At 57.7% G+C, this 11704-nt stretch overlaps 1 protein-coding gene across 1 annotated transcript in view; it reads left to right on the top strand.

Moving 5' to 3' along the window:
* Window positions 1–606: 606 nt before the first annotated feature.
* Window positions 607–11704, top strand: part of MACROD1 (mono-ADP ribosylhydrolase 1) — a 155008-nt gene continuing 143910 nt past the window's right edge. Inside the window, exons 1-2 of the mRNA XM_019954711.2 lie at window positions 607–1009; window positions 11159–11260. Coding sequence (XP_019810270.2) covers window positions 712–1009; window positions 11159–11260 — 400 coding nt within the window. The 5' untranslated portion in view covers window positions 607–711. The remainder of the gene's footprint in view (window positions 1010–11158; window positions 11261–11704) is intronic.

Raw genomic sequence — 11704 nt, 5'->3', positions numbered from 1 at the left:
AAAAATAAGAAAAATATAAAGAAAAACATCACCCCAATTCTTACACCGAGAACGCCACTTGGAACTCTCATTTTCTGTCTTCAAATTCCAGGACTTATATCCTTGCCTCCCGAGTTGCTCTAGATTCGGTTCCAGCCGCGGCCCCGCCCGCCCCTCGGGCTAAGAGGCAGAGGCTCAGCGGCCTGGGCAATAGTCGCCCAACCGGACCTACCCGTTCGCCTCACCTCCCCCCGGCCGGCGGGGACGCGCGGCTCCCGGGGACTGCGGGTAGGGTGGGGCCCGGGTGACCGGTGAGGATTTACGCCCGCCTCTGTGCACTCGGCTGGAGAGGCAGAGACGGAGACAGGGTCGGAGGCCAGAGGCGTCGCCCACTAGGAAGTTGGAGGTTGCCAACTTCCAGCCCCGAGGAGGGGCGCACGGCGGGCGCACGACCATTTGAGAGCCGGGCTCCAGCGCTGTGCGACTTGGCTGGCTGGGCGGGGCGCGCACGTGTGTTTACGAGTGCGGGGGGGCCTGTCTGCGGCCGGGACTACAAGTTCCAGGGTGCCCAGCGGCGCGCCTGGGTTTTCTGGCCGCGCGGCCCGCTGGCTCCCAAGCAGGTCGCCTCGGGCTGGCACGCTCCACCTGGTCCCCAAGTAAATAAGGGAGAGACTCCCTGAGCTTGGTAAATAGAGTCTAAGTGGGCGGGGAGCCGCCCAGCGCCGCCTGCTCATGTTTCTGCAGAGCCGAGTGTCCCGCCTCCTGGCACAGCTGCGCGCGGCGGGGCAGCTGCTCGGCGCCCCGCGCCCCTGGCCCGGCCCCTCGCCGGGTGCCACGAGGACCCGCAGTAGTGCGTGCGGTCCCCCGGCGTCCCTGAGCGCGCACCACCCGCGCGCGCGGACCTCAGCGGGAGTTGGGGCTTGGGGGGCGGCGGCGGTGGGGCGGAGAGCCGGGGTGCGCACCTGGGCCCCCCTGGCCATGGCGGCGAAGGTGGACCTGAGCACCTCCACCGACTGGAAGGAGGCAAAATGTAAGTGTAAGCAGGAGGGGGGCGCGAGGGCGGCTCTCCGTGGGCATTCTCCGGCTGGACAGCACCCCACTAGCCGCCTCGTCCACCCCAGAGAACTGGGGAAGTTAAGGTCCCATGTGCCTGGTATGGACCCCCCTCCCGTTTACAGCCATGCCCCACATGTGCCCAGCCCCGGAAACTACTTCCCCCGGACCAGGTCAAGGGCCCCAATCGGAGGCAGTGTGAGGAGGGTGGCCTCACCTCACTGAAAGGGGTCGCGGGGCTCCCCCAGAGAGCACCTAGGACCTCGCACCTAAATCTGTTGTGTAGGAGGGAAACTGAGGCCCGGCGCCTGCGCCGAGTAGCCCACGGTCACTTGGAGTTTGCTTCAGATCTCACAGTAGGCTCTCAACTCCCCCGGCTTTGCAATACTGTGGTTTCTCCAGTGGTGACATTTTAGACAGAGTGGCAGGGAATGGGCTTTGGGGCTGGCATCCCACCTGGTGGGATCAGATAGCCACAAGGAACGGGCCTCCCTGGGCAGGCCGGCCACACCTCCCCCCATCCCCCCCGGGGCCTGCCTCTCTGGGCACGTGGTCTGGTGCCCTTTAGCCCTTATCGTTGGCCTCTGGACACTTGTGAGCTGTCTCTGCCTCATTCCTGGGGGACACAGGGCGGAGGAGGGGGGCGGGGCGGGGCCGAGAGGGGAAGTTGTGTCTGTGAGAACAGTGACACCCCTGCTCCCCACACCCAGGAATCAAGCTATTTCCTCCGGCTGGGGCGGCGGGGGGTCGGGGTTGGGGTTGCGGCGCGGGCCATGAGTCCTGGTGGGCATGAGTCCCAGGGCTGGACTCTGGGCCAGAACAGAAGAGGGAAGGCAGGCAACCTGATCTGCGGAGCCTGAAATAGCCCGGGCTGCTAGTCTAGCTGCCCCTGCCCTTCGGGGCATGCTCCTTGGCCTCCTGTGACCATTCCCGGCTGGATCGCCTTTCAAAAGGGCAGGGACGGCAGCTCATTGGCTGGGACTTGCGGTAGCGAGGGTTCAGCCAATGGGGCTGGGGAGGCAGGCCTGGGGCGGGCCGCGGTTGAGGGTTAGGGGAGGCGTCCTCTGGGATTGGAGGTCGAGTTCAAGATGAACTACTCCTGTCGTTGAGTTGCAATGCCTTCGCTGGGATCTTAAAGCACCAGCCGGAAGCACTTGACTTTGCTCCCGGGGCAAAAGGAGTGCTTGTCACCCCTTCAAGCCCTGGCCCCCCGAACATCCAGGGTCAGGGTGGGGAGTGGGGAGTGGCTCCTTGGCACGGGGACTGTCCCCACAGGGAGCCCTGATTTCCCTTCTTCGTCAGAGAACAGCATCCCAGGGTGGTGGGAAGGAGAGCTTGGAAGGCTGGAGGCCCAGACACCTGTTCCTGGGTCTGCCGCTTTCTGTAGGATCCAGCTCTCCGCCTCTCCCACTCCTTGCCGCCGCTGAAAACTTCCAGACCTCTTGAAGTTGATGGGCCAGGAATTCCCAGGCTGCTGTGGTGTCTGTCTGCTAGGATTTGAGATTTCCATTCATTTGGTCCGTTTTTATCCAGCGCCTTCTGTGTGGCCAGCACTGCCGTGCTGGGGAGAGAGGCAGGGACCCTCCCCTCATGGAGCTCAGGTGAAGAAGCAGGAGGATGTGTTAGGGCACTGAGACAACGCCCAGTAAAGGTCGGTGCTTGAAGAAGACGTGGCGGGCAGGGCTGCCTGAGCTCCCGAGTTCATGCAGGCAGGGGCAGTGTGGGGAGGCTGGGCTTGTCCCAGGAACCCCAGACCTAGGTGGAAGCCCCACCCCACCAGAAGCCATTAGGTGGTAGTTTGTGGGGGTGACACAGAAAGATCGTGTTTTAGTTATCTGTTGCGGCTTGGTAACAGGCTACCGGGACACTTAGTGGCTTGAAACAGCAAACGTTTGTATTATCTCTTAGTCCCTGAGGGTCTGGAAGCTGGGAGTAGCTTAACTGGGTGGTCAGGCTCAGGGTTTCTCAGGAAGCGGGGATTTGGTTAGAGGTAGAGAGGGCCCTTCCCAGGGGCCTTGCTCCTGTGAAGTGGCTGCTGGCTTAAAGGCCTCTGGTCCACATTCAAGGGGAGGGGAATTAGTGTCCACCTTTGGAAGGGATGAAGATCAAAGAATTGGGGGCGTATTTTTAAAACCACCACACTGGGAGACTGCCTCAAGTGGCTTCTGCCTCTGATTAGGGTTCAAGCTTTGATCTTTTATTTATTTATTTGACCGTGCTGCTCAACTTGCAAGATCTCAGTTCCACGACCAGGGCCTGAACCCAGGCCATGGTAGTGAAAGCCCAGAATCCTAACCAATAGGCTGCCAGGGAACTCCTGGAGAAGCTTTGATCTGGGAAGATCCCCACACTATTTCTTCATTACATTCATTTACATGTTCAGCTGAGTTATATTGTAAAGTACATCAAGTGTACAGACCTTAAGTGTACAGTTGGTGTACTCTTTATTTTTTGGCTGCATGGCCTGTGAGATCTTAGTTCCCTGACCAGGGATTGAGCCCGGCTCCATGGCAGTGAAAGAGCCAGGTCTTAACCGCTGGCACGTGTTGCTCAGTCATGCCCGACTCTTTGCAACCCCATGGACTCTAGCCCACCAGGCTCCTCTGTCCATGATGATGCTCCAGGCAAGAATACTGGAGTGGGTTGCCATGCCCTCTTCCAGGGGATCTTCCTGACCCGGGGATCAAACCCACATCTCCTGCACTGCAGGCAGATTCTTTACCACTGAGCCACTGGGGAAGCCCCTCACCTCTGGACTGCCAGGGAATTGCTGCAGTCGGTGTACTTTTACGTAGGTATCCAGCTGTGCAACCGCTGCTCTGGTCAGTAGGTAGAGCACTGCCATTGCCCCGGAAGGGGCTCTTTCCTTTGAGCTGTAAGGGGTAAATCAGTACCCCTTACAGCTAATCTTTCTTCTGTCTCTTCATTTTGTTTTCTCTTGAACTTCATGTCAGCAGAGGCATACACGCAGCGTGTAAGGTCCTTTTACTCGACGTCTGCGGGATCCACCCACATTACTGTGTGCCAGCGGTTTGCTTTTCCTCGTTGCTGGGTGGCATCCCGTGGTGTGGCACAGTTTTACGTGCAGTCTTCTTGTAGCCACTTGGTTTCCAGTTTGGGACATTTGGGAGTAAAGTTGCTCTGAATATCCTTGCACGTGTCTTTGATGGACACATGCTCGCCTTTCTGTGGGGGATATACCTACAAGGGCGGCTAAACTCTTGTCTGTGCCTGAGATGATCCTCTCTCAAAGACTGGCACATAGTAACCAAACTCACAGGAGACTAATGCATAGTTCAGAGGGTTGAGGTGCCGTTCATGGTGGGAAATAGAATAGTAGCGGATCTGGAAACTCATGTGCGCCTGGGCAGGGCCTCCACTCCCTGTGGAAAAGCCATTGTTGTTCGGTCGCTAAGTCGTGTCCAACTCTTTGCGACCCCGTGGACTGCATCGCGCCAGGCTTCCCTGTCCGTCACTGTCACCTGGAGTTTGTTCAAATTCATGTCCATTGAGTTGGTGATGCTATCTAGCGATCTCATCCTCTGCCACCCTCTTCTCCTGCCCTCAATCTTTCCCAGCATAACTGTCTTTTCCAGTGAGTTGGCTCTGGAACTCACTGGAATTAACCATCAGGTGGCCAAAGCTGAGCTTCAGCTTCAGCATCCATCCTTCCAATGCATATCCAGGTTTGATTTCCTTTAGGATTGACTGGTTGGATCTCCTCGCAATCCAAAGGATTCTCAAGAGTCTTCTCCAGCACCACAATGTTAGAAGCCAAGTTGTAGGCTGAAGTTTGTTCAGCAGCATGTGCTCTCAACTAGGGAGATGGTGGAGTGACTTGGAAGCGGATCCCGTTGTCCTGAGCACACCCACCCACCTTCCTCGGGCAGTTGCTCAGTGTTTCAGCCCAAACGCAGAGCTGAGTGCCTGCTCTGGGCCCCAAGGGCAGCAGCCTCAGTTCATGGTCCAGTGGGTCCTCTGGACAGATGGCCACATTTGGCCTGGGCTCTGTGCATTCCTTTGTTCTGGCTTTAGACTGACAGCCCACGTGTATGGACCTGTTTTCTCTCTAAATAAGTAAATACCATCAGGCTGGATCTTCCACCCAGGAGACATTCAGTCTTTTTGAGAGATCTCTGCAGTATCTAATTTCACTGGCCATGGGTTAATTCTTTTAGCCTAATTTCCTCAGTTCTAGGATGCCTCATTATCCCCACCCCAGGTTATGCCTTTTCATTAGAAAGAGTGTGGAAACAGTCCTGCTATAAGGTGTGTCAGTGTGAGGGGGCTTAAGGTCAGGCAGTGGGGGCTTTGTCATCACAGGAGGGGCCTGGCCTCCAGAAGAAGGGCAGGTCCCTTCTGGCCTGCAGTAGGGGTGGAGCCGTGTGCTAAAAAGAGAACGGACTTTGGGGTCATCAGACACGGCAAGCCCCAGCACCACTGCGTCCATGCACCCTGAGCCTCAGGTTCCTCATCTGTAAAATGGGACCAACAGCACCCGATTTGTAAGTTGTGCTAGGATCATGTTAGAAACCGTTTTGTACACAGCAGCCAAGGGTCCCCAGCGGCCCCCCTTCCTTGCCACCCCTCAGGTCTGTCTCCTCTCTCTGCTCTGTTCTGGCCCTGGAGACACTGGGCTCATGTAAACCTGTCTCCGCCATGGTCTCGAGTGCTAGAGCCCTGACCCACTCCTTCTCCCTGGGGCTCGGGATCAGGCCCATGTGTTCCAGCCTGTCTGCACAAGGCGGGGCGAAGCCTGATTTCAACCCCTGTGGGCTTTTGCGCAGAACGGACAATTCATCTGATTGGACTGCTGAACTGGGAAAATTTCCAGGCACACCTGGGAATTGGGGGGCCTCTCCCACCTGTCTTCTGGGAAAGCAGCCTTGGCACATGCCAGTGCAGGGGGGTGGCAGGGGGGCCTAGGAGGGTAGATAAGCTCCAGCATGCCTCGTGCTGTCTCCCCATGGCTCCTCGTGCTATCTCCCCTTGGCTCATGCCACAGGCTTTGACGAGCACCTGCTCTCCTGGGACGGGGAGCCTGGGTGACTAATGCCCCTGCTGCAGGGTTCCCAGAGCCCAACCCTTATCAGCCCTGCCCACCTGGCCTTCTCCAGAAGAGAAGGTGCTCACCAGCCGACCCTCAACCTTTCCCAACACCGTCGGGAAGCGCCATAAAGACACTTCTTAAAACACATCATTGAATTCCTGTTCGCCCACTGCACTTTATGGTTCTGGCACAACCTGCTTCCTACAGCTCAGCTTTCGTGCCTGGGAGCTGCTGAAAGCTTCGTCTGGGGTCAGACCTCCCCATCAAACTTTACTGCAAACATCTTTTTTCCAGCACCTGTTTCACTGAGCTGTGAAATACTCTCACCTCTCCAAAAAAGAAAGAAAATTAAAGCGTATGTTGTACATCTTTTATAAGAAAAATAAAACTCACTTGTGCTTTAAGTCTGCACCTGTGCTTCTGGCAGAGGGAGGTAGTGCGTGTCAGAAATGCGTGGGGTGGGACTTCTCTGGTGGCCCAGTGGGTAAGACTTCTCGCTCCCAATGCAGGGGACCTGGGTTCGATCTTTGGGCAGGGAATTAGATCCCACATGCCACAACAAAGACCCAGCACAGCCAAATAAATAAAAATATATATTAAAAAAAAGACATGCGTGGGGCGCATGCCCACCCTAGGGTCCTGCCTCTCCTCCTGGAGCAAGTTGAGGGAGCCTGGGGGCAGCCCCCCTGGCAGGTGAAGCTGAGGCCCTAAAGACAGTGCTCGGGTCCTCAGCTGGTTTCTCCTCTCCCATAAATCAGACTAGCACCGCCTGTAGCTCTTCCGGGTCGCCACTTTGCTCTGGAGATGTACGAGGACTTGGCACCCCGCACACCGGCCCTAGGAGGTATGCACTTGGGGACCACAGACCGGAAGGGCAGGCTGACAGGTGTCCCCAGGGCTGGCACCTAGACCGCTGGTGGCCACGCAGGCAGCTCTGGCAGTCTTCATTGGCTGTCTCTGGGAAGTAGAGCTGTGTTTTGGTCTTTGCTGGAGAGAAGGGGGGCTGTGGGGGCTGGGAGTCACTCAGAGCAGGCCCCGGGTCCTGGGGGTGACAGTGCAGGACAGAGCCCTGGGCCAGCTCCTGCCCTGGGTTCCTTCTGCTTGCCTGTGACCAGGGCCAATTGCTCAGCTGCTTTTGTAGAGCAAGGTGGTGGTCTCTGCCAATTGGTGTCTGCTAGGGGACATGAGCCATCTCTGGGTGCCTGAGGCTGCCCCAGCTGGAGGAACTCCGCTATGGGAGTCCTGTGGGGTCGCCTTGGACCAGACCCTCCGGTGTCACAGCATGGGCTTTCGTTGGCCACAGTCCAGCCGGCTGTGAGTACTGGTACTCGAGTACCCTGAGACCTCAGAGGGGGACTTTGGTCACAGTTGTGCAAGATGACAAATATGGGGACCCAAAGAACTTAAAAGGGCTTTCCTGTGGCTCAGATGGTAAAGAATCTGCCTGCAATGCAGGAGACTTGGCTTCGATCCCTGGGTCAGGGAGGTCCCCTGGAGAAGGGAATGGCAACCCACTCCAGTATTCTTGCCTGAGAAGTCCGTGGACAGAGGAGCCTGGCGGGCTTCAGTCCACGGGGTCGCAAGGAGTCAGACAGGACTTAGCGACTGAGCAGCAGCAGCAGATCTCACCCCCAGGAAGGAGTGAGTGTGTCTGATGTCTGGATGGCGCCCGACAGCTTCCTCTTCGTTTTCACAGCCACCTTCTCGCTCATAGCAAGCTCGGGTGCTGGGGAGGGCCTTCCTCACCCCTGTTCTAGAGATGAGAAAACTGAGGTGGGGAGGGTGAGCGCCTTGCGCATGAACACGACAGTCGGAGGGCATGAACCCAAACCTGGGGGGCCGAGGAGCAAGAGCGGAGTGGAAACCCCCGCACGGCTGGGCCCTGGGCCAGCGCGGGCCTCGGACAAGCTGGGGAGGCACCCAGAGCCTAGCTTTTGCTCTCCAGTCCAGCTGCTCTAGATCTCGCTCCATTCCCCACGCAAAGGCTCTCTCCTACATCAAGGCTTTTGAACGTGCTGCTCCTTCCTCCCAGAAGACCCTGTCCTTTCAGCAAACTTGCCCTCAGCCTTCAGGTCTCAGATCCTTGGTTCATTGATTCACCCCAGGGACCCTCACATGTGCCCTATGCTGTGCCCAGTGCTGGGAATCCAGCATAAATACGACCGGTCCACATACGGCCAGGGTCAAGCAGAACACAGATGGTAGGGCAGGCAGCTATTCTGGGGAGGGGGAGGGCCACGAGGAGGGGGCAGTAAAGGAAGACCAGGCGGGAGGCACAGCAGGCGCAAAGGCCCTGAGGCAGGCAACAGCGTGGCTGCTGGGGGATGGAAGGCTCAGGGTTGAAGTGCGGTAGGGAGGGTAGCATGGGAGGAGGTTGCGGAAAGAGGCAGGCTCTCCAAGCATGGGTAAGCACCTGGAGTTTGAGCTGAGCTTTGCACCAAGAGACTTCTGACTGAGATCTCTGGGCTGCTGTGTCAGGGTGGGCACCGGGAGTCAGCTGGGAGTGGGGGCTTTCGGAGGGCACTGCTGTTGCTGCTGCTAGGGAGCAGTTAATGATGGAGGCTTGGCCCTGGAGGGGATAAGCAGAAGGCCTGGCTTCCGTGGTGTTGTGGGGATAAATCTGACAGTCTGCAGATGGATAGAAGGGGGATGGAAGAGAAAGGAAAGACCCCTGGTTGGGGGCCCCAGCAAAGTCTGGGGCCACCCACTGAGAAGGTAGGAAGGACGGAGGGGTCCCAGGTTCAGTTCTGCACGCAGAGAGTTTGGGGATGAGAGCAGGATGCAGGCCTTGGGGGGCAGTTGCTCAGAAGAGATGAGAAGCTGGGGGTGCACCCGGGATTTGGGATGCATGGAACTGACGTGAAGACCGTGGGAGAGAGACTTCCCTGGTGGTCCAGTGGCTGGCACTGCCTTCCAGTGCAGGGAGGGTGTGGGGGGTGGGGGGGGTGTGTGGGGGGTGGGGGGGGTGTGGGTTCCACCCTTGAGCTGAGATCTCACATTCCCTAGGGCCAGAAAGCAAAAACGTTTTTCAAAAAAGCCAGAAAGGATATTGTAACAAACTCAAAAGAGACTTTAAACATGGTCTACATAAGAAAAAAAAATCTTTAAAAGAAAAGAGGGTGTGGATTAAGGAAGAAGGGAGGCCACAAGGAGGCTGTGGAGGGCCAGGGAGCGGCCTGGGGCCAGGAGGCGGGGTCCAGAGAGGGAAGGAGGGGTCTGGGGTGCTGAGCACACAAGGGAGTCCAGAAAGGGCCACTGAGTGAGTTCAGGCGGCCAGCATGGTGCCTCTGACCTTGGCCTTGACAGAGAGGTGGGGCTGGGGGGAGGAAGACGTGGAGACAGAACTTAGGCGGTGGAGGAGAGCGGCAGAGAGAGGAGGCCACAGCTATAGTGCGTGGCATGCGGGGTCGAGGGAGGGTTCTGTTTTCGTAGAGCGGGTACAGGAGAAGGTGTTTGAGGGCAGCCTGGTGGAGGGGGAGCGCAAGAGGAGTCCTTGGGAGGTGAGCTGGGCAGCATCGGCTGGGAGGATGGACCTTTGTGCCCACTGACCCGAGAGAGGGAGAACGCGATGTGGGCAGGTGTATGTGTGTGGGGGGAGGCAGCACCCCATAGCTGTCTGACTGGGAGGAAGAGTGGAGGAGGCTTGGAGAGGGAGAAGGGGGAGGAGGGACTCACTTCCAAAGCAGCAGCTGCCTTGGCCACCTGGGGGAGATGGAGAGTTTAGAGGGAGCCTCTGCTAAGTTGGTAGGAGTTTTCTCCAGTGATTTGCCGCTCCTGGGGCAGACCGGACACATTGGGGGTACTTCTTCCAGGAGGCTGGTCCGGCCTCCTCTCTGCTCGGTCAGGCCCCAGACCTCACCTTGCCTCCCAGCGTGGTTCGTGTGTGCGTGCTAAGCTGCTTCAGTCAGATCCGACTCTTTGTGACCCCGTGGACTGTAGCCCACCAGGCTCCTCTGTCCATGGGATTCTCCTGGCATGAATACTGGAGTGGGTTGCCATTTCCTTCTCCAGGGGATCTTTCCGACCCAGGGATCAAACCTGTCTCTTATGTCTCCTGCATTGGGTTCTTTACCGCTGGCGCCACCTCGGAAGCCTGGTGCATGGTGGGAGCTCAGTAGAAACCTGTTAACCGACTGATGTGTGTTCAGACTGCCAGGGAGAGGCAGAGCCTGGATGGAGTGGTGGAGGGGAGCGGGTTGACTGAGCCCGGCTGCCCTGGTGGCCTCGGGCCGGCAGGGGGAGCCCACGAGCTGCAAGCCTGGACCTCCGCTCCCCTGCCTGGTGTGGCCCAAAGGGAAGACCAGGCCCAGCAAGGGGAACCAGCCTGGGTGGACCCAGAGTCTGTGAGTGGATGAGGAGGGCCTAGCTTCCCACTCAAATCACTAGCCGTCTGACTACAGGTGGCCTCCTAACCTTCCTGGGACCATTTGCTCATCTGTAAAATGGGGACGATTCCAGCCATGCCCTTGAGTCAAACAGGGGGACACCCCAGCGGGGCATCTGTGGGTAGGGAGCCTTCTGGCAATGCAGGGGCCGTGCCGCAAACAGGTACCACACCTACTTGGTTCTGCCGGCCTGTGAGGAGGACGGTTGTCCTGGTTCCCTGTGTCCCGCTGCCTACACATAACAGCGATGATGATGTAACTGATTGATGATGTAACTGATTCAGTGCCACCAACCTGCCTGGCCTTAGCATGTATGAGTAAGCTTGAAATCACTCTGCAAGGGCTGTCTTAATCCCCATTCTATACATGAGGATACTAGGGGCTCAGAGGTGTGGAAGCAGCTGTCAATTGGGAGAGTTTAATTCTGAACCCCTGAGAGACACCCTCCACCTCCATGAGCCTCAATTTCCCTTCCTAACAAAGGGGGTGGGGCAAGCTCTTCCAGGGGACCCTCCTTCCGCATGCCCTCCCCTTGAGCTTGCGGAAGGGTGAATGCACAGGGCTGCTTTGCATCCTTGGACAAAGCGAGCCTTCTCTGGACGGCAGACAGGAGACCTGTGGGCGGTGGGGGGGGGCCCCTGGGCTGCTCCCCTCCCCACCCGCCTGACTGTCCCGCCCCATCCCGCTGCAGCGTTTCTGAAGGGCCTGAGTGACAAGCAACGGGAGGAACATTACTTCTGCCGGGACTTCGTCAGGCTGAAGAAGATCCCGACGTGGAAGGAGACGGCGAAAGGTAGGCCCTGATCTGGGGACCCAGCTGGCTGAGTGTGGTGTGGTCCCTGCAGACCCTTGTCTGGGGAGAATTGTCCAGACAAGGCCAAAGAGAGGAAGGGTGGCGGCATTTATGAGTGCTTGCTCTGCACCGGGCACTTTGAAGCGTCACCTCTTTTCATTATTAACACAGCCTGAGGTAGGTTTGGTAGTTTGTTGAAAAATGATTTCTTTCTTTCTTAAAAAAATATTTATTTGTTTGGCTGCACCAGGTCTTCGTTGCGGCCTGAGGGAGCTTTGGTTTTGGCTTTAGTGCAGAATCTTAGTTGCAGCATTCGAGATCTAGTTCCCTGATTAGGGATCGAACCTGGGCCCCCTGCACTGGATGTGTGGCGTCTTAGCCACCGGAGCCCCAGGGAAGTCCTTGGTTTGGCTTTTATCCCCGTTATGTCATTGGGAAACTGAG

Source organism: Bos indicus, chromosome 29 (genome assembly GCF_029378745.1).
Source record: "Bos indicus isolate NIAB-ARS_2022 breed Sahiwal x Tharparkar chromosome 29, NIAB-ARS_B.indTharparkar_mat_pri_1.0, whole genome shotgun sequence".
Classification (NCBI taxonomy): Eukaryota; Metazoa; Chordata; class Mammalia; order Artiodactyla; family Bovidae; genus Bos; species Bos indicus.
This window is presented reverse-complemented; position numbering and strand designations above follow the sequence as displayed.